The 26,289-nt window shown below is 39.5% G+C and overlaps 1 protein-coding gene across 11 annotated transcripts in view; it reads right to left on the bottom strand.

Moving 5' to 3' along the window:
- The window catches only part of IQSEC1 (IQ motif and Sec7 domain ArfGEF 1), a 265,436-nt gene that overhangs the window by 24,882 nt on the left and 214,265 nt on the right, over window positions 1-26,289 (bottom strand). For all 11 annotated transcript variants that reach the window (XM_088522863.1, XM_088522864.1, XM_088522854.1 and 8 more), the window contains 5 exons: window positions 22,191-22,473; window positions 17,675-18,939; window positions 3,761-3,922; window positions 1,214-1,336; window positions 207-373 (listed from right to left, as the gene is read on the bottom strand). In XM_088522863.1, coding sequence (XP_088378989.1) covers window positions 207-373; window positions 1,214-1,336; window positions 3,761-3,922; window positions 17,675-18,939; window positions 22,191-22,473 — 2,000 coding nt within the window. The remainder of the gene's footprint in view (window positions 1-206; window positions 374-1,213; window positions 1,337-3,760; window positions 3,923-17,674; window positions 18,940-22,190; window positions 22,474-26,289) is intronic.

The raw sequence follows: 26,289 nt of genomic DNA, 5'->3' as shown, positions 1-26,289 counted from the left end.
CCTGATAGTAGAGCCTATATATATGCCTAATTCTGTTTTCACTTTGTCAAAAACAACAACTACAGCCTGCAAAAATTACAGTCCTTTAAAAAGAAAAATGAAATCAGCCCCCTGTATTTGTCTTTTTTTCAGAAAATACATGGTGTCCTTCCAACAGCAATTACAGAAAAAAAAGCTTTCAAGAGCATCACACAATACTTGCTTACCTCTTAGATTCTTGACAAAATCTTCTAGCTTCATTTTGCGTTCTGGTTTCACATTTGGGCTATACATATCTGTGTTTAACAGTATGATTGCAAAGGCTAGAATGAAGATGGTATCAGGATTCCTAAACTGCCTCACAACACCTGGATTGCAGATGCAGTATCGCTGGCTGCAAAAAGCAAAGAGAGGTAGGGCTGTCAGAACCAAGGACTGCTATTCTGCTACCACCAAAGACACCAATGGCTACAATGTAGAGACTGAGCAAGCTGTTATTTATGGTCCATATATAGATTTAAGTTTCTGCTCATATATTTTTGTAAGGTAGTCCTAGAAAACAAAAGCCTTTCACATTTTATCATATGCAAATTTCACTTCTTAAAATAGATCCTGTGCTACAGTAACTTTGGGATTTCATTTTAATCTGGATTGCTGGAACTATCAACTGCTATCCAACCACCACCACCTAATAACAACAGAGTAGTATCTAGTGACACCAAGTAAGAATATAGTATTGATTTTAGTTTGGTGCTGCTATTTGATTTACATCTGCCCTGGATAAACCAACTTGTGTCAGCATGAATAAGTTAATGTAATTTACTCCACTGCTGTTGTTTAATGAACAGTTTAATTAAAAGTTGGCACAATATATACATAAAGGTAAAAAGTTTTGTATTTTCAGGTATATTGACTATTTTACACACATATATTCTATTACAGACATGCAAAAAACCTCATCTTTTCAATTAATGCCAGAGGGAACGTTTCACTGAGAAACCACGCTCCATTAACACAAACACCACACACGAACAGCACCGGCACACAAAACTTCCTACTGTCTGCTTAGCAGAAGCAGCACTGATGATGTGCTACACTTAAACCTGTATGCTGCTCACAAGGACTGTGCAAATAAACAGGAAAATAACACAGATCTATCAATTTCCCTGGTTCTCCAGTTTGACAGTTAAACAGCAGCTTTCTGGTGACTGAATAAATTATTTTAGCATCATACCTAAAAGCTTCAATGAGTCGCTCTACTTTCTGGGCTTCTCCTTGAACACGAATATGAGCCTGAAATTTCCTGAGTGCTTCATCCAGTTCCATTGTTGAGAAGTCCATCTCATCCACAACGCAGCTAGGATAAAAACATATTGCCTTTGGGTCCTTTCATTTCTAACAATAGGCTACTGAGGAGATGATTATGAGACAAGAAAATCCTTCAATTTTCCTTCCCTTCCAGCCAATTCATGGAATTCTTTGAAACACACAGCAGCAATTGCAATAGCTGCAGGCAAACCACAAAGGAAGGATTGCAAAAAATAGATAAATGAAAAAGTATACATATATGCAGGTCCATATTTATTTTTCAACAGCAAAGCTCCTGGAATTGCAAATGTATGACCTGTAAGACATGTCTTTGCCATGAATAATTACTGGTTTTGTGCTTTCAAACCAATCAATTACTACTACTTAGTGCTTGTAACAGTAATAAATAACGAGTTTATACTGCTTGAAATACCAGCTCTCAAACAGCCTGCAGCAAGCAGAATATCCTGCACCAAATGGCTTTGTGTCTAGGAATGTTCTCACATGCTGAGGAAAAAAAAATCTTGTTCTGGGGACTCTCACACTGCATTTCTCATCACCCTCTCATTGTCATGTTCTTTAGTTAACATGTATGGAGGAAGAATTACTTTCTTGCTATTTGATGACAAATAATAAAACAGGAATCAGTCCAACAATCAATGATGGCAACTATGTCATTTTAATACTTGTTTAAAGACTACTTTAAAATCAAAAGCTTATAATTTCTTTTCTTTTAAACTTTGCTTTTAGATTTTAAATCACCAGACAAGAATCTCTTCAAATAGCAGCACTGTAATGCAGAAACTACAGAAAGAGAAAACAATCCAGTTTTAAAAGCTTTCTCTTAAACACATAGCTGTATAACAATAAATTAGAGTAGTTCTAGTTTCTTCTAGTAACATTCAATTCAAAAATTTATTCACTTTGTATATTATTCCTTTCAAACAAAAGTGTAAGGAAAAAGCTAGTGTAGCATTTCTCATGCTTTTTCCAACCCACACGTAAGAACGTACTGATGGTTGTTCCCAGTCTACCCATAGACTACCTGCTGTATGGTCTGCAACGGTTTCAGAAATCTCTTTTCTCCTTCTAAGAGTGTAAAAGCAGATGTGCAAACATGTACTTACTTCAGACTGAAAATTCAATTAATCCATATAAAGACCTTTAAGAACCACCATCCTTCCGATATATGCATTAACTACTTAATTACTTCCAAAAAAAAAAAGAAAAATAAAACAAAAAAACCACCACCACTACCAACAAAAAAATACACATACAGTAGATACACTGGCATGGTTAATATTCTTAACTGAAACCAGTAGTTTTCACTAAATATTTTAAAAGAGCAAACAGAACTTCTCCAGTGAGCATATAATTAACAAAAATGGAAACACAAATTACTTTGGCTAGATCTATATAGCAAATGAGATCATGACAGTACAGGCACACTGATTTTGCTAATGAAGGTCGTAACAAGCAAGAAAACCCGATTTACTGGATTTCAGCAACTTCAGGAGATTTGGAGCAAGTAGGAACTCTGACGAGTGGGCCCACGTTTGCTATGACAGCTGTCTCCCAGGCACAACGGCGCGAGAGGCAGGAGGCAGTTGGGCTTCAGTGCTTCTGCACAGGCAGATAAGCAGAGCTTCCTCCCAGGACCTATCCTCTGCTTACCACCTCTTGACAAAATTTAGGCAAGAAGAGTCTAACAGCACCTGGCAGGTCAGGCAAGCTTCCCTACAAATGCCCTAGTTGTACCATTTTCCTGAATTCTTGTAGAGAACTGTCTAGTGGAAAGAACTGAAGCCCTGAAAAGAACCACTTGGAATTTGCCACTTGGAATTTGCCACTTGGAATTTATTTTTTTAAATCAGTTAAAATCAGTTAAAATCAGTTTAAATCAGTTTAAATCAGTTTTTGTTTATCAAGCTTTTGAAAAAAGAACAGTTTGCATAGATCTTGTTGACATATAACTCTATACACCAAAATCCCTGCTTATCTAACATCTGAGACAATAAAATAAAATAATAATAAATGGTTCTGAAACTGTAATAATTAGTTTCATGTTGTTACTGATGAAGCCTTATGCTGCATATAATGTTATTTTGTTTCATTCAGTAAATCACTGCAGAGCTTGTAGAAGGAAAAAGGCTTTTAAATAACAAACATACTCTACTTCAGTGGAATTAAAACATAAATTTAAGGGCATATTTACATGGCTGCAGAGAATATAAATCCTTGTAAGCATCCTGCTGGACTAGTGTCAGAGAAACAGTAACTTAAGTGGAAAGTGAAGAAATATATTTATGAGTGATTTCTTTGTTACCTCATAGAGTCTGCTTTTCCCCTCCTTTAGGAAAATACTCACAAGTTATGAACAAAATATTCAGAGAAAATAGCCAACATTAGCTTCATGAGACACCTTAGTTAAGTATTAAAATACACTTGCCTCCAGCCCCCAAACAATACTCACTCTAAGACATCTCGGTTGAACTGCTTTTGCCGATTTCCCAAAAATTCTCCAATCATCTGTCTGCTGAGACCTTTCCTCTGGAGGAGAAAGTGGGCAACACCAACCGGAGTGTCTGGCACAAAACCTCGCTCAATTAGGTACTGGACTCCTTTTTCAGGTTTTCTGAGGAGAAATGAAAATGTAAAACCATTTATCCCTTCCACTGGACTTGAAGTCATTTGAAAAGAAGCAGTTACACAGGGGAACTCCCATCTTAAGTTTAAAATTTCTTCTTGTGTCCCTTACCACACTTCTTGCCCAGATGTAGCACCTTCCTACCTTCTGGGGTATTTCCATCTCTTCAGATATCACCTCCAGGTTTAGCTGTAATCATTTCCAAATAAGAAAAGCAAGCTACTCACTGAACACATTAAACAGCGTACGTTTGGGGCAGGGAGGTCGAGGTTTAGGGCAGTAAAATGTACTGTATAAAATGGCAGATGCTGCTTATATTTTAAAATGACAGAAAAATCACCTCACTGCATGTTGTGCACGGTGTTTTTGACGAGCGTGACACAACAGATGCCCAAAATTTTAACTATATTTAAGGAATAGCTTTACAGAGCCATTAATTCCATCTCCATCTTTATTTTGTAAGAAATTACAGTGGAGATTGCACCTGCAAAAGTAAAAGCTTGTAGCACGCTGGAGGAGCTGGAAGGAATTTCCTTTCTTTAGGCAAGCAAAATCAATTTCAAAGGACAAGGTGACCTTACTATTTTTATACAAGTCTGATCATACAACCATAACCCTTCCTCTGTACTTTTTAATTGAAAATAACACTATTAAATACCTCAAGAGTCAGTTCTCATACTCTTTTACATTACACTATTACACACTTAATACCCATTAAGTGTTAGGTAAATCAGAGTAATTTATATAATTTAATGGAGTTCTCCAATCTCCTTCTCTTATCAGGCTTTCTAGCTCTTTTTATCTGGAATAAAACGACACAAAGTTATTTTTAAGTATTATCTTGTAGAATGATCTTCTTATTCACAAGTACTCTTTTTCTTAATAGCATGAAGTGCTATATTCAAATACTTTTTTATTTGAATTTCAGAATTCTTCATATTTCTGTATTTATTCCTGAATGGATACCATCAAACCAAAAAGAATAAAGAATACTCCTCCCCCCACCTTGCCAGTAAGCTAAATTTACCCACAAAATTCTGTGTAGTACAAACTCAAGAGAATTTCCTTCAAGCAGCCACCAAGGCACAAAAAGACCACTGTCAAAAAGACAAGCTTGATCCAAAAAGCTTCAGTTCTTCCCCATTCCTCCCCAAAAGCCTGAACATTTAACATCATCATGGAGCGGACACAGGACTTACCTGGGACCAGCTCCTATGGAGCTGTCTCATTTTACACAAGTCAGAAAAAGAAGCTCTGCTTCTGGTTCAGCAGTATGAACCCCTTTATTCAAACTAGTTTCATATGAGACTGGGCAAGTCTCCAAAACAGACTTAAAAATCCCTTTAGCTACCAGAAGCCAAAGGCTCATTTTCCTTCCATTCTTTCTTCACACCAAAGGGAAACAGCATGGGGGGCTCTGGTCTGGGATCATTTGGGAGCAGACCTATTTGTTAAAGAAGTTGCAATAGCAAAGGAATACCGGAAAAATCTAAGCTGCCATAATATGAAAATGACTTCAAACTTGAAACTGTAAGAATGAAGACTACTGTTTCCTTATCTGGCAAACCAGACTGTGGTAGCAGCACCATAAGCATCATCAGAGCAACAAACCACAACAGACAGGCTAATGAAGTTAACTTAATTCTTTATTAATTCTGGCCTCATTCACTGAATTTATCAAATTAAGCTCAATAAAATGGCATTTTATTATTTTGAAATCTGTTCACCAGAAACTAACTCTGAGCACTAAACCTAGAGAATATTGCCAAAAATACACAAACAAGAATTAAAGGGCTTGTCTAGGGAATTCCCACTATCTTGGGAGATGAGAACTGAAACTTCTGTTCCTGTTACTTGCAGCTTTCTTGGGAGGTCCTGGGAGTCACGACTACAATGGGGATGAAGGACTAATGAGCACAAGCCGTGGCAGGACAGCTGTTCTTCACGGCAGAGCCTAGGGCTCCCAGCGGCCTTTTGGGACCTCACCTAAAGGACAGCATGAAGGAAAAGCAGCCAGAAGCAGCTGGCACCAGTCTGAAGTTTTGGGGTTTCACTGGTTGGGCAAATCACAGCCTGTAAGTTTGTCAGTTTTGCTGTTACCAAAGCAAATACTATCTGGTTCTCAGGAGAAGTCTGAAAATAAAGGGATTTCACAAACCAAGTTCTAACCAAGTGAATATGGCTACAGCTGGCCACTGGGTATCAAAGGAAGAAAAAATTTCTTATCCAGGGGGTACCTCCTTAGTTTCACATTGCATTCATAAATGCTGATTTTGGTCTGTTTTGCTGGTCTCTAATTTGCCAATGAAATTATCTTCACACTTCTAGTTTTGATGATCTGAAATGTCAAAGCCATTCAACATTTTAAACCAGAAATTTGAATTTAATATGAACTATTTTTTTTTCAAATAGCTTCCTGGGAAAACAATCTCCTTTTACCAGCTTGCAAGCTAAGGAAATTTGGGGAATTTTATTGCTGTTTTATTGCTGTTTTGGACTTTCCTTAGCCCTCTATGGACTGTTATCTTATGTGACAGAAGGAATATTTAATAGAGATATGTGACTTTAAGAGCATGCTGAATTGCTGAACTTCTGATGGAATTTTATCTATAATGTCAAGTTAACATACATTTAAGAGAAAAAAACGCATATAAGGATGCCCGTCTTCCCTCTCCTTTAACACAGAAAATATTAGCCCTCTTTGAGATTTCAGAGTAATCAAAGCACTAAGCAAATCCATGGAAATGTAAGTCACTCCCCAACATTTGTAAACCTCAAATATTGTCAAGCATGAAGACATTGCCTCCTAGATGAACTGAAAAGGCAAACAGGTTGTGGGGTTGGTATAAGTCAACTACCAGAAAAACAGTATTTTTTCCTTCTCAATGAAAGGCAAAAACGCTATGTAGCGACAAGGTTTCTAGGAGGACAGGTTTTAAAAGACAACATAGGCAAAACGGGGCCTCTGGTGCTGGCGAAAGCTGCTGCTTTTGGATGGACACATCCCCCTTTTCACCAAACCTTAATTTTCCAAAAGAAGCGTAGGGTGGTGTTGGGGGGGAGGGAGGTAGACATGACAGTCATGGGCTTGACACGAATGGGATGACAGAAAGGACAGACGTTATCCACACTTCTGCTGGCTCAGGTCTCAGAGAAGGCTGCTTTGTACCTACAACTTCATCTCTTGCGATTAAGCGAATTCCCCCTGACGGCTCATTAATTACACCTCCCGATAACAGTGAGCACAGGGAGTCTATAAAAAGCAACAGTGGAACCTGCAGAAGTTGAATTCTCATTTCCAGATTCTAATTAGCTAATATTAAAATACAGCTGCTAAAGCTAGCATCTTATATCTCTGATAATATACATATTCATAGGACTTTTTGTATTTACAGAATACATTGCTACAACGTAGTCACTTCAAAACAAAGCTAAAAATACTTCGTATCTCAGAAAAAGAACATATTGGAAAGCATCTACAGAAAGAAAAAAAAAACACAGACATAAAAGAAGTAGAAAAGATATTTAAATAAGATTTTTCAGATGTTGCATAAAGGGCTAAGAAACTTTTTAAAATTCATTCTAAAAGACCTTCAGGATGGCTGAAAGCAACATTAAGGTGAAAAGCACATAGGTGGAGAAAGTCATACAAACTAATGAAATCAGTACAATTTAATAAGCGTACTACTTGGATAGTATTGGTCGTACCTATTAAAAAGTCTATTTTTGTGTCTTCCTAAACATTCCTAAATAGATATTGCTGCAAATTTTGAAAACTTTAAAAGGAAGCACACTATAGAAACGAAGACAACAACAGAATTACATACAAATAGTAAAAAAAAAAAAAAAAAAAAAAAAAAGAGAGAGAGAGAGAAAAAAGAAAAAAAAACACTCCAGATCCCAAGGAAATAGCAAATTCTTGCACTTCATTTGCTGCCTTGGCTTTCTAAAGTTCATTTACACAGGCATATCTAGAAAATATAAGAAGTGAAATACAAGCTAGAAGGAAGTGCCGTATTTACTCGGCAGCCCTGCATGTATTCTGCACATATAGAGTCAGCGGAAGGTCATATAACTTGCTGACATTTGTGCAGATCTCAATAGAGCAGCTGTTTGTTGGGGGAGCATTTAGAGATTGTGAAGCTGACAGCTAGAAGAGTTGTTGCTTTTTTTTTTTTTTTTTTTAAAAGGAGGTCAGCAAATTGAACCTTGAACAGCCACAAAGAAGTCAGTATGTTTAGGACTCTAGCCAATCTAACTGGTGTAACTAGGCACCTCTAAAAAATGAAGCTTCTTTTGGGGGGTACAGGAAGTAGGAGAGAAGAAAAGAATAAATAGAGAAATATGAAAGGGTGGACATTCCCAAGAGAAATGTCACTTATTTACAAAAAGGAAAAAATGTTTTTCTTCTTTTTAGTAGATCAAAACCCACAAGTATTTTTACATAGCAAACAGCGTATTTCTAACGTGTTTGTTGTCATGAACAAATTAGTAAAGAATGAAGACACGGAATGCATCACCATTTGTCTCAAATTACTTTTACCTGGTTTGAGGAAGCAATGACATCTCAGGCTATTACACTGACTTTGGCCCAGGAGAATTTGGCCCAGAAATAATCAATCCACAAAGACAATTACCAGCTTGCAGCTGCAGAAAATCTCATTTTTCAATGATTAAATAAATAAAACTCCTAGATTTCCGTGGATTACTAATTGTGGACTATCGAATTACGTAATCCCAGTCACTGGCTGGACCTTTCTTCGAATTCTGTTTTCTGAGGTGCTCTGGGCATTTATGGACACTGTACAATGTCTGTAAAACACTAGTGTGGAGCAAGGTATGGAAAGGCATACGGCAGGCAAGAAGCAGAGCCAGGCACAGGCACATGGCCAAAAACCGAGGCACCCACCTCTCCAACAGCCAAAAGCAGCAACTGTGAGACCCCACGAGAGAGGCAGGCAAAACCTTCCCTATTCCTGACTTGGTACACAGGTAAAACTTACACACATCCAAAATTGCATTAATCGCTGCATTTTCTCTTAGATGTTGAAACAGTAGCAGAGCTGTAAAATGGCAGAAATAATCAACAAGTGAGCACAGAAAGTAGCTTGCCCAGGTCTACCCCTCCAATGACCAGCAGTGCTAAAAGTAGCTGTGGGTAAAATACAGTTTTATTCACACAATGTAAATAACCATAAACATTCTGTTCTTAGAGTCACTTGAGTGAGCAGGGAAAACGCTAGCCTGCATCAAGGCAGCTTGGTGAAGCATTTAGGAAGAAAGGCAGTGCTCCTCCGTGCTCCACTGTGAGGTGGAGAGAACCTGAAAATGAGCAAGCCTGAGCTCTAGATCTGTAGCAGCTGCCAGCACTGCCAGCAGAAACCATTCGTAAAGGCGCTGCTGCCAGGGAATGTCATGCTAGGGGTGGAGAAACAAATGCAGCTACAATGCCAGCCCTCTCCACAAAAAAAGTGAATCTTCCCCCACCTTTGATATTAGAGATCCCATTTTTTGTGTGTGTGTTTTTTTATTATTTTTTAAAATATACTCAAGGTGCCAATAAGATGACCTGAATATTCTCCTAATCTTGGCAGGGAGGTAAATTTGTTTCCATGGTTGCACTTTACTTTTGCTGAACACCCTACCGTGGCAGCAAGGAACCCGGGAGAATGGCTAAGCCTTTTTTAAAGCTTCTGTGAAAGAAGGAAAAACAAGAACTTTAAAAGGCACCCAAACTGGTGCCAAAGCAGCTTGTCAGAGTTCATTCAAAAACACAGCAAGGCAACAAGGGCACTGAAAAATAGAAAAAAAAAATTGGCTGGAAAATCTGTTCTCTCTTTTCCTAATGTTACAGAAATGCCTACTGAAGAGAAAGAAGTAGGTATAAATTGCATCTTCTGGTGACTGAGCCTCTCAGTCATGAAAACAAGTAAATAAACTGAATATTTCTCGTGGCTTCTCTGTACCCCCCGCAATCAGGGACACAGTTCTTCACAATCCCTGGGCAGTTTACTGGGAAAGGTTTCTCCCCACTAAATTATTAATCTTCTCAGGAACTTGCCTACATTCATGCAAGACAAACCACCACAAGAGTGAAGGTCACAAATTTCTTTCAATTGCAGCAAATTATCTGGAGCAATGTCTATTTAATGAAAGCTCCTCTATACTCACGCCACTAAAAATAAGTATTTCCTTGGAAGCAATCCTAGTGCCCACCAGTGCTATTTGGTGTGGAGGGGATATAAAGAGAGGAACCTCTGCAGGCATCTTTTTTTTTTTTTTTTCCTCCTCCAGAATATCAGATAAATCACCTGTCTGAACAGTTTTTCCATAACTTCCCATGTGGTCAAGTAGTTTCTATATGGTAAGGTGCTACAAAACTAAATATTAAACAATATGACTGCCACTAAATATTTCGGCTTGTTTGAAAATTAACACCTGAATCGGAGTCGATTTCAAAACTGCTTATGGCATAGGGTATAGGTACTGAGCCCAAGCAGATGAACGGAGAGTTATTCTAATAAAAGTGGGAAAAAAGACTTTAAAACTACTCCAGAAATATGACTCTTCTGTAAGAGAAGCATGAGCCTGAGGAGCAGAGCAGTCAGTGCAGACCGGAGAGGCACAGGGCACACCCCAAGCAATCGCGAGCAGAGCTGTGCCTGTCCGGGCTAGCAAGAACAACCTGAGTTATGGTGCTGGAGCAATTCCTGAGGCTCTGCACGGCTTCCTCTCTTGGTAGTGGACAAAATGTACTATTTTGCCTTCACTTCCCTCCCGACAAGAAGGAAAGAAATACTTTCCTGGAATAAATGGAATAATAGGCTCTGCTAGGATTATCTCACCTATTTTGATCCCCCTGTGACTCTGCATTTCTCAAACAGAAAAGGAAAGTTTGCAGCATCCAGCAGAACTAAGCATACTTCATTGGAACACGAGAAACCTGCAGGCTCTCTCAGAGGCATTTGCTAGGATGGAGTATTGCTTTCATGTTTACCCACTTAGTAGAAAGCAGAAACTAAGATGACTATGTCCTCAAAACTGGCAAACAGTCCCTGTATTAGCGTTTCTGGTGTCCCTGCCCTAATTCTCTTTCCACGCCCGCATTCCTAGTTACACACAACACAAACATTTTAGCTTCCGTTTCTGAAAGCCTGCTGACTGCAAATCCGAAAATACTGACAAGTGAGTTTATGGAAGGGGATCCCAAACTGGCAAGGCAAAAAAATTAAAGGTCTGCATATTTTTCATGTAAAAATCCACCAAACAGCAGTTCAGTAGACAGCTTATTAGTATTAAAATGGAGGTAAGAGGTGGTGTCATCTTCTATTTTCCTTAAATCTGCTTCCAAAGGTCTGTGCATAGCCTTCCCAGCTCAGTCCCCACGCTGCTCTCAGCAGGCCTGCACAGACAGCCGGCCACATTTTTCATTCTCAAGATCTGGTCACTCGAGATTTGGAGGGACACAAAAGAAATGAATTAAAACTCTGGCTTCCAGAATCCTACCAGCTCCCGGCGGCCCAAGCCACATCCCTGCGCAGCCGCTGCGCCTCTGCCGGGGCTGCTGGGAGCGCCCGCTGCCCGTTCCCGGCGCGCAGCCGCGGGCAGGAGCGCGACCCGAACGCGCAAGGGCGGCGCGTGAGGCAACGGCCGCCTCGCAAAGGCTGCGTTTGTCCTCAGCATTTGGAAAAGTTTATACTCCCTTTTAATGACAACAAAAGGGATCCTTCTGCCCATACTTGAAACCCTTAAATACAGGATGGGCTGGATCCTCCCAGTTACACATTTGAGCTGTGTTTGGGGCAGGGCCTTGTGGATGCTAATCAAAGCTCCCCCTGGAAAGAGGGGCAGAAAAAGGAAACACTCCTCAGGGAGGAAAAACGTAAAACATGCACAGAACAAACCCCACCGCTTTTTTTTCACTGGGTGTTCTCCCTCTCAGGGCTGAATGCTTTTAGCAATAATGAGACTCATACTACAAACATTCCTCTCTCCTTACTTAGCTCCTCTGCGTGCTAGAGGACAAGCTACATGGAGCGCTTTGATTTTAATTTTTGTTGGAACTGTCTGTGGCTGAATAATCTGCACTCCAGATGTTGTAACAACAGTAAAGTCCCCTTCAGCAGATGCTCAATATTTCTGGGATAGCAAGCAGCGCTCTTACAAAATCCCAAACAAGCCTCCTGCCCTCCTTCCCTTTCCTTTTTCTAAAAAATCCTTCCAAAAAGTCACACAAGAAACGTGACTTGCAAAGATATCAGAGGTCAGTTGACAACACACAGACAAAATAACGAAATATTCAAAAGTAACAGTGTGATTTACACCTGCTTCTCCCTCCTACCTGATACACTCTTACAATGTGTAAGCCCATTAGAAATTTTTTCCAGTAAGCTTTAAATTTAAAATTCTAAGGGGGACAGTCTAAAATATGTGTTTTCAAACCAAACACAATACTGAATGGATGACAGGAGAGCTGACTAAAAGCTCACACTGAAAGCATGCTTAGCATCTTAATTAAGTGAAATTCATGAGGCATGTAATAGGTGTAAATGGAAGAACAGCAGATTAGTAGGCTTATTACAGTATTTAAGCTAGTAGCTATTTGCAAAACTATTTTTTTTAATAGCATATGCCAACTTCTAAGGATTTTAAATGGAGAAAAGTTTCACAGTACTTTCCAAATGCAGCCTTGGATCTAAATGTAAATGATGAGAACTATACACATCTATTCAACAGTTAAAGGTTTATAGGAAAGCTGATGACAAACATGCCTCCTCACAAATACTTCATTCTGATCTGTCAACTTTCCAGCAAAAATTTCTCCAAGAGTCATCATGCACGACATTTGATGACATTTTTAAAGATATCTATACCTGGAAACAACATCCAAATCACATCACTAAAAATTTTTCAACTTTAAATAAGATCACACAAAAAAATGAAGAAGGCTTAGAGGCCAAAGGATGATGCCTCAGTGCACTGCACAAGTACGTACACATATTGTTCTAGCCCCGCTGAGAAATCCTGTGAGAGATATTTGGAAGAGTGGGAACTCTGATAACAGCCTCTTTGTAAGGAAGCTACAGAAATTCTATTCTTTAAAGCAGATTAGTTCTAATGGATGAGACATATACATGTAGAGAACAGTTTTCCAGAAATAAAAGAGGACAAAAAGAGTAAAAGGTATCTAGGAAGATTAAGAGTTGTTTTACTGTAAAAAAAAAAAAATACATAGCTTAGCCTATGTTCTAGTACTGTGCTGCAGTGTTACACTCATTTACCTTCAAGACTTGCATGCAACATTAGGCAGTAAAACCTTGAAAATACTACGGAAAAAACCCTCTTTAATAAACCTATGCAACAGCGTAACAAAAAGCACAAGTGTAGGTGAGAGCAGTGCACAGGCAATACTTTACACCCGGCTTTCAGAAATTTGCAAGAGCACCAAGATCATTAAGATTGGCTAAGAAGGAAACAAATTAAATCACCACATGATCACTAGCAGAGGAGAGGTTGCCAGCACCTTCCAGTGTCTCGTAGCCCAAGGGAAACACTACATATGATCCCAGACCTGCTAACCTGCTAGATTAACCGAGGAATCTAAGAAACCCAAATTTTTATTCCCATGTTTTGTAACACTGGACACAGTCAGAACATGTTTTCTGACCACTCCAACAGTGCCCAAGTAGTGCTGAGAAGGCTTTAGCAGTAAAGTGCACGGACGCACACTCGTGCTACGTCTGGCTGCCGCTGAACACTCACTGCGCCCGTCTGCGGCTGATGCCGCCCGGCAGCTTCAGCTGGAGGACACGGGCAGCGGGGCCAGCGCTGCCAGCGAGCACTGGCCTGCTGCCCCCTCACCGCAGAGCCCCCAATAGCCAGAAGGGCTCCACACGTGCTGCCGCTGGCACAAGAGGGAAAAGGGCCTGGCAATACAGCCCTTCCTACACGAGCACAGCACAGAACTAGGATCTGCTGCTACTGATGGCATATTTGACCCAAGGACATGTTTCTTCAGACCACTGAGGTTAAACCTGCCTGTCCTATTTAATATATTGGGACTATCAGTGCAGCAGTAGCAGAGAACCTGAATATCCTACCATATTGGGCTGTGGCAACTGGTAAACCTGGTATTTCCAGACTGCAGTCAAAACAAACACGATAATAAAATCACAGTATGTCCTCTTTGCCCCGGCCCAGGCTTTTATTTATTATTTAAAGCTTTTTTTTTTTTTTTTAAAGCAGCCATCAAAAGCCCTCTTGAAGCTGTGTTGGTAAGTCTCAGAGGCTGGATTTGCGTAGGCAGCGTTGGGATCCCTCAAAATAAACTCCTCTACATAGTGTTTTCCTCCTGCCTCCAAGGAAAGGATGGTTTCTACAGTCATTTCTTCAAGGCCACAATTCCTTTCTGAGTTTGATGAGGAAAATGCCTAGCAGCACCTCTGGCCTTTCCAGGCTTCCCTACACGTCCCTGCAGCCCTTCCTTTAGGAAGGTGACAAACATGAGCGCACAACCTGCTGCCTGTTCACAGAGGATGTTCATGAGCCCCATTCAAAACCTGACTATGTGCAGGAGCAGTTGCAGTTATTCTGCATAAATCATCCCGTTTTGGTCACAGCAGATAGTCTGCTTGAGAGGCTACCACAGAACAGTTTTAAAAAAATACACTTTTAAAATCAACAGTAACATCCCAAGATGACACTACAGGCACCAAGCAATAGTTTAAAACAAATTCTTTGATCAAGTGATAAAACGGATTAAAATGGTATCATTTTATCTAGAGTTTTTTTCTCTACTGTCCTGTATTCTCTATTCTCCAATGACCTTCATGCTACAAATGTTTTGTTACATTACTATGTTATGTTTTTGTAATGCAAAGATGGCAATTAAGTGAACTAGACATGCTAGAACCAGTCACGCTTACCTTCTATTCTACCCGTAATCAGCTACCCTAATAAAGGGCCTCCAGCAAGAAAACTGCAGCTTGGCTTCTGAAAATTACTGTCGTGTAAAGAAAGGCAGAAAAATCTTGAAAGATCTCCTGAAATTTCAACTGTGGTAAAGAACAGTGACTTGCCCTGTGTTTTAAAACATCATTCTTTTGACACTGCTTGTAAAGCAAGCAAAAAACATTTTCGCTACTAAAAATTAAACATCTACTTTCTTCTGTTATATATATATTTTTTGTATTTCAAACAAGATTCATACACCAGAAAGAAATGAAATTAATTAAATTTTGGGATTCTTAATTTGTGAGAAAGATTTCAAAGATAAAACAAAACTAACATGAACTTCCTGTACATGACAGCTCTAAAACTTCCTCTGCTACATATAGGTTTTTGGAAAAATCCTTATTTCTCATAACAGGGAGCTTCCGAAGCTGCTGCTTTTCAGTTCTATGCAGAGCTTCTGCCTGGCTGGAGCAAATATCCTCTTGGGAACACGCCGTGGAGTGTGTGCACTGACTTGAACACTGGAAAAAAGATTAAGAAGAAGTATCCCATCACACTGTGGGGGAAGATCGGGTCTCAGATGGGAAACACAATGCAGTTTGCAGTGCAGTTGGAATGCAGAAGCAGCCCGTTCAGACAAGGTGCTAGGCAGTGGCATTTTGGTCATGTTCTGACCCGATCTGAGAAGATGGGACTGATCTGTGTTAACCTGCAGGCCACTATGGTACGTGCAACAATGAATTTCAGGTTGGACAATCCTCCTTTTTGTTCTCCTACATGTGAAATAGCAGGCTTCAATTGAACTGGCGTCTTGGATGCAACATATTTTTCAAGGAATGGTTAGACACATGACTTTCCTCAGTTAGTATGACTTTCTTCACGTGTCAAGATGATGTACTAATTTATATTAGTTGTTGCTTAGAAATTAATTGACAATAAAGTAGCTATGCACAAAAGGTTCTTCACATGGAAGAAACAACTACCTGCAAATCCCTTCAAATGCCACCAAACAATATCTTTGTCTTTGGTTACCACAAAAATACAATTTGTAATCCCACTTATGTACTCTCATGCTCTCCTTCTGAACTTTTTGAGGGAGAAAGCTTCAGAAGTTTCCCCAGGTACCTTTCTGAAAGAGTACAGACTCATGCTCCATGAGGTTTTGTGATGGTTTAATCCTTGAGACAGCAAAGAGGGGAAATAAGGCTATTAATGAAATGTCACAGTATCTATGGACATTTGCTTGAAAAGCAAAATAGATGGACTAATGGGGTCTGAGTTATCACCACAGAGTGACTCAGCAGAAAGTATTGTGAATCTTCAGTTCTTAATCAACACAGGAGACAAAAAGGGTGAGGAGAATGAAGAACACAGCAAAAGATCACAGATGGAGCTGGTGTGCATGGCTATATTTCAGAATTATTTGCTCAAACTTCAAGAAATCATCTCAAAGCCAGTCAAAAGCTGTAAGTATAAATATATATATATACACACACACACACACTTTTAAAAAGACTATTATCCAGCATTCAGGTCAATGCAACAAGATCTCTTAGGTGCCTTTCAAAGAACAGTCTCTCCTATTCTTCTCTATTTTTGACATTCATTTTTCACTCTTAGCCTCCTACCGATATGACTGGGAAGCATGTGACAATTTCCAATGCTCTCTTTCATCTCTGCATTTTTCTTGAGCACTTTTTCCACTCATCTTTTTCTCTGCCACCTTTTGCAATTGACTCAAAACGCTGTATTATCCAGCCTGAAGTTCACTGATCACTTCACAGTCTTAATTACTACACAAATAATGAGCAAACACCAAGTATTTTAAACGCCAGCACCACCTCCCTCCACAACCAAGGACAGTTAATGTTTTCAAATAGCCTAAGAAAGCAAACTGCCATACCTTCCGGCCCAATCTGTTTTATGAGCACAAGAGATTTGCAAAGATCCTTTGACTTACACACTTCCAATTGACTAAAGATTCCTAAAAAGGCCTATTAACTTATTTTACAAAGGCTTAAGAACAAACTTGAAAGTTTTTACAGCCAAGTTGTCTGATCCATTCTGACAATGTCATCTCACTTACATTAAAGCATCAAAAGACTTACAGTATTTCCAGTGTTACAACATATTTATTATATGATAAATATGATAAACCAATGACCTATCAATCCAAACAAAACAAATCACGGAACTGCTAGCTGAAAATGAGGGCTGAATTTACTTATGTTGTAAGAAATTGTGAGTATCAAAGTTTTGATGAAATCTACTGAACAAATTTCTGGTCCTGCTAAGTTAAATGGAAAAACTAATCTCACACTGCTTGTTATTTTTAATGCCTACATGACAAGCATTCCACATCTACATGACTAGAGCAGAAAAAAAAAAATCTTGAATCTCTTCTGTTGAATCTACAAACATCAAAAACAGGTCAGGATGCAAAAAAACATTTTTCAACAAGGGACCTGATCCTTTTAAGTAGTTCACTATAATACAAAGTTGCTTTTTTTTTTTCCTCCTCTGAAGCTGAAAAACTGTGAAGACGTCTACCTTACTTGCAAGTCCCTTTAACATGAACAGTCATCACCAATAGGGAAAGGAGCTGTTTGACCTAAGGGCCTATAGCCTCATCTGTCTATCCTGATCTTCAAGAAAGTTTTTTTTTTTTCTTTGATGGAAAAGCCAATGTTGGACCACCATTTTACTTATCTGACACATTTAAACATTCTTTGTCAGGTGGCTGCAATTCCACCAAACACAGGGAGGAGGAGGAAACACTGTACTTACTTGTTAAAAAGGTTCAGTCCAATTCGATAATGGCGTTTCCTGATAACATCATTACTGAAGGCAGGGGAATCCCAGCTGTTCCGAGTTTCTTTGTGGTATGTTTGTTTGCTCAAGGTTTGTTCCCTTAGGCTGTCTCTAGAAGAAGATTCTGAGCTGCAATTTATTGTATCATTAGAGTTGGAAGTGCTGTTGATGCTGTCATTGTCCCCATCCGAATAATCAGACTCTGATTTGCTTTGTCTGTTTGCTGTGCCATTAATAGCTAAATGGCTATCTATAGGCCTTGGCCTATGTCTTGCCTCCTGTTCCTCTCGGGATATAATCTTGGCAGGAATACTGTGAGGGATGTGTTTTGGGCTTCCTTGTTGACTCGTGATTCCTCGATCATACGCATTTTGTCTCTTTAATGACCCTCTCTCTGAGCGATCACTCAAGTCCACTGAGCTGTCACTGGGTGGCTCTATAGTTAGCAATGGCAGATGGTCCATTCTCATCCTCTGGTCCTGGCATTCCAGGGAAGGGGTGCTCCTGCAGCTCGTATCAGTGTCTATTTTATCATCTTTGTGGGTCATGGACCAGTACTCTTGGGAAGAGTTCACTGAGCGGAGCCTCAAATCAGATTCAGTGCTGGATGGTCTGTCTACTGACTGGGAAAGAGGAAGGGGCGGGGATAACTCTTCCTCATCGATATATAACGTAACATCACTGTACGATGCCGTCATCTCATCCAGCTTCCTGTGATCCACATTATGGATTGCTGGTTTACTCTGAGTACAACTATCTCTTTCCATTTCACGACTTCTGACTTGATCTGGAGTCTGGACTTCATCTGAATGAAGACTACGGCAATTTAGTGCATCATCAATGGACTCCGCAAGAGATTTCACTTGCCTGGAAAAAGCGTCCTCCAGTTCTGTTATAGCATCCGCAAAATCAGTAGATGCTGCCGGAGACTTCATCGTAGCTGACTCTCCAAGGTCACCACATTCAGATTGTACCAGGGATCCCAGTTTTGACCCATCATTTGTAACAGAAACTTGCTTTCCTTCGAAGTAGGAGCTGTGGACTTTCTCAGGTCCTTCAAAAGAAAACTGCATTCTCATATTGGACAGTACAATGCGTCTTGACATGCGATTTTCAGACATAGAACTTCTAAGACGCTCAAAGTTTTTGTTCATCTGATACTGGCGAAAAGCTGTTTGTATAGTACGCGCAGCATGTCTAGTTATGAGACGGCCCCCATATTTCCGTTCTAGCATTTCCACCTAGCAAAAGGAAGAAATATAATCGCTTTGTAACTTGAAGGAAGGTTATAACATGGCAAATGTTTTCCAAGTATATATATAAAAAAGATTTTAAGATAATTGTCAAGAGCTTTTCATGTTGCTGTATACTGTTTTTGAAAGTAAAACCATGAAGCTCCAGACTAATTACCATACAAATAGAGAACTGGACAGCCACTTGCAAAGTTCACCATAAAAATAGAGGCACAGAAATATGGATACGCGAACCCGTCATATAAAGTTAAGATATTGGCAATTTGTGAGCATACGGGTGACTAAATTTGAGTTTTCAAACATTTAGATTGACGTGCCAAAGTGGACAATATAGGACTCTATACCATATCATACCATATGCTACATTTTGGTAATAAATTCTGTAAGTGGCAACAATCTTACCAATGTTACCAACAATCTAACAATCTTGTGACATGGATGAAAAGCAAGTAGCATAGTTTTACCCAAGCCTGGAATCAGATGAAATCTGAATCTCCCAGACCCTGTAGTTCAGCAGCAGTTGTTCTGAGAGAATACAAACATGCACAAAGACTATATTTTCAGAATTTCTAAAGAAAATTTCAAGTCTTTTATCATTTTGTAATCATATTCAACATTATTAGCATTTCCAATTAATGAAATGAATATGCAAAATAATACACTATAAATCCCATCAATTTAAGCTAGAGAAAAAAAAATCTGAATACCTTTGGAATACTAAGACTCATTAGATATTTTCAGACAATTCCTTCCAAAATATGAAAAGAATCACTTATTTACCAATACATCAATGAACCAGATGAATATCTATTTTTAGTTCCTTTTTTTTCCCAGTATTCAGTTTGTGTCTTCCTGATTAATCTTTGGTGGACTCGTATTATTCACAAACCCAAAACACTCATGATAAGTGAGGATGTGCAGTATGACCCATACTAAATGCGAGCTCTCTGGAAGCTTTTTTGCTTACACACATGCAATTTTCATAACACTCAAGTGACTCAAATGCCATTTCTCCACTCTCCCAAACCCAGGTTCCCTTTTCCATTAGTCTCTATGTTTTATTTACATGCACACACACTCCATACTTGAGGGACCTCTCTAAGCACTGTTTAATCCAGATACTACTGAAGTTCAGTGGGCTTTTTTCCCCATTCTGTGTAACCAGTAGCAGTTTGATGCTACTAAAAATATTCTCTAGCCCACTGGGTCTTCCTTCAGGCATAGCTGAAGTATTTTTTTCCATGCTACTGTGAGATTCAACAGCTCCCATTCTCCTTTCACATTAAAAGAATCTCTCTCTTTTTCTCTCTCTCTCTCTTTTTTTTTTTTTTTGGAGAGGTTGTTTTTAAATCTGAATCACTGATCTGCTTTTGTATCCAGATGTGTAAAGTTTTATGTATAGCTTACTGGCATAACCAAGGAAACTAGCTACTGCTAGAGCCACTGCTATTCCGACTAGATCACAAAACTTAGATCAGCTCAGCTAGGAATAATTTTCTATGGTCTGTCTTTAACAAAGTGGGGTTAATATTACTAATGCTAAAGTGAGGTTATATTACATGTTGCCTGAACAGGAAATAAGGTTACTTGTATGGCATTCTGATTATTAAAAAAAACAATGCAACAATTAAGAGCTATCACAACCCTGCCACTGCTCTCATACATTTGCTACCACTGCTATCAGTAGTATACATTAGGTCATGTGTGGTTAATGCATTGCAAGAGATTATTCTGCTGGACTAATCTCAAAACAAACTATGAATTACTCATTAATTTAGTTGCCCTTTCAAAATTAAATGTCAAACCAAAAGAAAACTTGAAAAGCTGGTGTGAAAAAAAATCTAAAATTCTATAAAATAAGCTATTTCAAATTGCTGGACTTCATACATTCCAAAAAGCTTATTGCCCTTTAGGTTCACATAGAAAATGATATCATCGTGTATCATACACTAGGGAAGTTTGGTGGGAATTTTAAAACAAGACTACCGGAGAAACTACCTACATGATTTGCTAGACTCATGGCTAAAATTCCTAATACTTTCTAATGCATATCTTGCCTTTGGACAAAGCCTTAAGGCATTTTCCTAAATAGTTTAAATACTTTCTGAGTTGGCAATGAGAGCTTTTAAATAGCAGTAAGCAACTCTCATATATCAATCTTCATTGAGACGTTTTACTGTGGAGGACTCCCTGAAAAAATATGAAACAACAACTGCAACCCTGATTCTCTGATAAACTGGCATAAAAGGAGAGGCAGAATTAGGCTGCCGCAGTGCAGGAACCTTTTTAGTTAAGCCTAGCACTCTATAGCAATTCCTTAAGCAACATCTAGCAAACACAACTGTCAAAGGTGGAAAGGCAAGTAACATATTAAAGCTCAGAAGGAAGTGCGATTTAATAGCAAAGCTGGCAAAAGTTTAACTTTTGGGAAATCAAACAGCTGGCAAATAAGACTTAACCCATATGAATTTAACATGCCATCAATTTACGACCCAAAAGCAGGAAAAGCTCCCTTCCGACCTGCAGCATTTTGCCTGTTTTCATGCTGTCCATGTTCACGTAAGTGTTGGAGCGACCGTGCAATACACCACAAAGATTTGCAGTAAGTAAAGTTCTCTAACAAAAACAGCTGTCACTGAAATCGAGCGTATACTGCATATTTGCTTACTTGAATTATCAATATATTGGTTTCAAAAGATACATGTGGAAATTATACGGCAATAAACATTTTTCAAGTATGATTACATTCAGAGTAAAGCTCGAAAGGTACACGTACACAGCTTTGTACACGGACACAGCTTCTACCCAGTTCTTAGCACAGCCTGTAGGAGTTTTAGTGGGTTTTACCAACCAGGCAAAGGCCTCGAATTCATTGAAAGTGTGTTAGTGGCCATAATTTCTTCCTTTCTTTCAGCAGCAACAAAGACATCCTGAGTTTAAAATGACTCATTTTCTTAGATAAATATTTTACATTGTTACATTCTTATAAACAATAAGAGTCCCAAGCATGAAATCACAATTCCTGGGAGAACTGTTTTTACTTTTAATATTAACATCTTTTAAGAAGGGGGAAGTACAGAGAAAGAGTTAAAAAGCTCAGCAATACTATGCTAATATTGAGATAAGCTGGTTATAGGAAAAATGGTATTATCGGCATCACAAATAAAGCCATTAGAAGATTCTTCCTAGCTTAAAGACATGTTGCCTTTTCTATAAATGAGGTAACACAGCTCAAATACCTGCTTATCCTGTAGGTCTGAAGAGAGTTCATAGCTCTCAGAAAGTGATCTTGACCTTTTAATAGCTTCCTCCTCCGCCTGTTTCCGCAGTATGGATGTTGAGTGCTGAAGCTTCGGCCTCCGAGATCTTTGTTGCCCGGGGGAGATGGAATACAGCCCGTAGGCGGAGTGATCGTAATGGTCCGGGCTGAGAGCTGAGCTGTGCGTTATAGGTCCTTGGTGGTAAGCGGATGGACTGTCCAAAGATGTGCCAGTTTCGCTACTCGGAGCCTCGCCCTCGACGCTAGACGGACAAAGGAAAAACAGGAAAATCCTCAAATAAGTCTCGAATACCACAATTCTCAGCAACTAACAGCATCATTTTGCCAGTGTCATTTTATGCAGACATCTGGCACACTGTGTTCAAATGCAAATGCAGTTATTACGGGGTTATGTGGGTACCCTGTCAAATACCATAGTTTTCACTGTAAGCTAAGCAATCTCTATTTTTATTGCAGAGGTCATCTTTAAAGCATGAGTCAAGCAAGGAAATGGAGTTTTCAAGCATTATTTAACTTTACACAGCAATTATTAGTAATATCCTGAGTAACTCACTTAGCAACTGCCATGTAAAATAAATGAAAACTATTCATTTCTTAAAATACTTTGTTACACCCATTTCCAAGTTGGTCTGCTTCAAAACCACAGATGACTATTTGTATCTTTTTCCTTGCTATGACAAATAAAATGGTAGTTTTGTATCACTATATTACAGTTCAATGTTAAATTATTATTTTACCTTCACCCAAAAGAAATTTGGGATTTAATGGAGCTTTTGAGCTACTACTTTCCTAGAAATTGAAGTTGAGAAAAATACCTACAGGAGAAGTCTTATCTATTTCTCTGCTAGAGAAAGAATGCTCCCATGGGATCTTTTTGGCACGCTTTATGGTAAACCATCCCAAGGGATGATGTTTCCAGCTAATGAAAGGAAATAGTTTCAGGTAGGGAATACAATAGAAACTATCTGGCAAATAAAACACTGCTCTCACATGACTGCTGTTACTGCTAAGGAATAAAACAAAGAAAAATATTTTATATCAAATACTTCATCATACAATTGTGATAATTTCACAACTGAATCTTAGTCAAGGCTCATCCTGAAGTAATGGTGATTCTTTGGGGTGATTTGTATCTGTCTTACAGTCAGACATTCTCACAAGAGTATGTGCACTTCGACTTTTCCACAGTGTCTCTTTTTTGTACAATTCACATAAATATTTACTATTTGCTTCATCCTGTCTACACAGAGCACTGACAGAAAAACAATTTTATTTTTTAATCACTCAAAAGCCTTAGGAAACACACACTTACCCCCACACAAACATTTGCATTTCAATACTTTCCCTACCTTTTGTTTTAAGAACAGGTACATCCTCTAAAAGAATGCAATTGCACACGCTCTCCCCATGCCTGGTCACCCGCGTGGAGACACCCACTCTAGAGAGCAAAGCCCGGCTCCCCAGCCGCGCAGCGCTGCGATGCGGGCGGCCGGCCCCGCCGCGGAGCCTGTGCGAGAGCTCCAAGTACGGAGGGCTGCGAGAGGAGCCGCCCCGGCCCGCGCGCCCGCCCGCGCAGCGGGTGCTTCGCCCGAGCGCGGGACAAAAAAAGCCCCTCGGATTTCTCAAAATGTTTGTCTAAACACTTTTTTTTTTTTTCTATAAACTGAAAGCAGGTCTTTTCTCTGCCCATCAAAATATGACTCTCCCCAAAGGCATTTACAACCAGCTTTACTCAAGCTGGAAATATTTTCAGTCTGCACACATCACTTTTTCCAAAGAGGAAGCTAACAGGAAACTAAATCCCTTTCCCTCAGTGATACAGCTGGCTTTCAACTTAAAAATGATAAATTATCCAGGGCTTTGCTGGCAACATCAAAAATGTGTAACCACTCCTTGGCAACAAACTAATCACTCTGAAGTAGCTATTGAAATAATTAGCATTAAAATGCTTCATATTTTATCTTTCGATAATAAAATACATTTCATCTGCTGACTCATGAGGCCACACTATTTTGTTCATCAGTGGTTCCTAATTAAAAGCCTATTTGAAAACAAGCTCAGCTATTTGTTTTAGAATATAGTCACGTGCAGCAGGAAGCCATGAAGTATCTGCATTTCTCCCTTAGATTCTGTAACTTTTTGTCTTCCACTCCCCTAAATTGGGAACTGTTTAATAATTATTTTACTTAACTGCAGTCTCATGTCAACATTTCAATAACGATTCTCCCAGATGATCACTTAACCTTTCTAATGTCATCAACAAAATGCTTACAGCCCTGGTCAAAAAGAATTTAAAAGGGTTTTACCTCAAATTCTAATTACTTCTTCATTTCTTCTTCATTTTTAACTTGTCTTTTGTAGTTTTTCCAGACATAACTGTGATAAACAAAAATGACTGTAATGCTCATAGGCTCTCATTTTGCTCATGGGCCTATTCCCTGCCATCACATGTCTGACCTTTGAAGCGGGGAATTACTTTTGCAACATGCTGCCTCCTGTACCACAGCAGGACAGACCTTACAGCAAGCAGGCCTGCTCAGCTACTACTGCACATGTGAACATTTACCACCCTTCACCCCTTCCTCGTCCATTAATTTTAAAGGAGCAGAAGCTTCTTAAGAATAATTTCATAGAAAGGAAAAATCTTGCTTTCATTTTAGTGCTACTTCGTGCAGGTTTGTAGAAAGGGAAAATGTTTCAACAAATAAGTCTCATGTGAAGCACTAAAGAAAACAGATTTCGTGGCTTCACACAGAGGCGCATGCGGCAACAGTCCGTACCAGCTCAGAGCTTCTGCCCCACTTTGCTCAGAAAGGCCACATGTGAAAAGGCTCCTGCGAGCCACGTCCCACCTGAGACATGAGCCAGGCACAGGACGTTTACAAGGACCTTCCATGGATTCAGTGATGTGACCAGTGGCAAATGCCAACACACACACACACACACACACGGCAGAGGCTCTGCTGCAGGCTTGCAGCAACACCTAGAGCAGACGCCCTTCAATCGGGGAGGCAGCTGGACGCTTCTGCAGTCTTGCACCTTGTAGGGATGAGCAGGTTTCTTTCTCTCCTGCCCTCACCTCCGCAACCAATGTGAGCTGCTACTCTTTCCTTATCTCTTCCATAACCAGAAGCAATTGCTTTCAGAGATTCATTATATGCCAAGCCAGAAAAAAAAGAGATTTACTGTCTATATTTTACAGAAAAACACAGAATGAAGAAGCTAAACAGTGAAAATGGAATTTAAGTATTTAAAAAATTATTGCTATGAACATGACTTTGCATGAACAAAGGTTTAATGCAGACTTATAAAAAAACATGTTTCTTCCTAAATCTCAATTACTTTCTTGGAACAGCAGCCAGCACTGACTGAATCAGTATTTTATCAGAAGCTGACACTGAAGTTTCTGCCTGCATAGACACCAATTTGTAACAACGCTTGGTTTTGTTTTTGTTTTAACAGAATAACACCCTCCACACACACAGACAAACACATACACCATCTTAACAACATTGGGAAGTAAAAAATACAATTTTGCTATTTCTAAAGAAAATGAGCCAGTATTAAACATCAAATACAGCTGGATTCAGGTATTTTCCTCTTTGCCTGCATGCCTTTGGTTTTCCTGCCAAAACTGAGCCACACGCTCCACAGACATTTTAAAATTAGAGTACATCAGCTCCGCGCACGCGAGCAGGATGCGCTTGCTCCAGCAGCGGGCAGCGAGACGAGGGTCCCCTGTGGCACTCGCCGCGTTTGCCCATCGAGCACACGCAGCACGAGCAGCTCCAGCATCACAACTCCCTGCTGGGCCTGAACCAGAGAGCAACACCCTCGTGCAGGCCGCCAAGAGCCCATTTTCTAGGTGTCAAAGCCCACTAGCTTATCTTTAAAATGATACCTACATAAAGATGAAATATACAGCTCAATAATATAAAAGCTTTATTCAGTACTCCCATTTATCCTAAAAAACTCACATTTTACCAGTTGTGAAGTGTCCCAGTGTGCAAGTATGCTCGTGTGCATACAAAGATAATGAGAACGTATGCCTACTGAAA

This window comes from Tinamus guttatus, unplaced genomic scaffold (genome assembly GCF_059628265.1).
Source record: "Tinamus guttatus ecotype Peru unplaced genomic scaffold, ASM5962826v1 Tinamus_guttatus_pri_ptg000169l, whole genome shotgun sequence".
Taxonomy (NCBI): Eukaryota; Metazoa; Chordata; class Aves; order Tinamiformes; family Tinamidae; genus Tinamus; species Tinamus guttatus.
The sequence above is the reverse complement of the archived record's forward strand: the minus strand, read 5'-3'. Positions and strand labels throughout refer to the sequence as shown.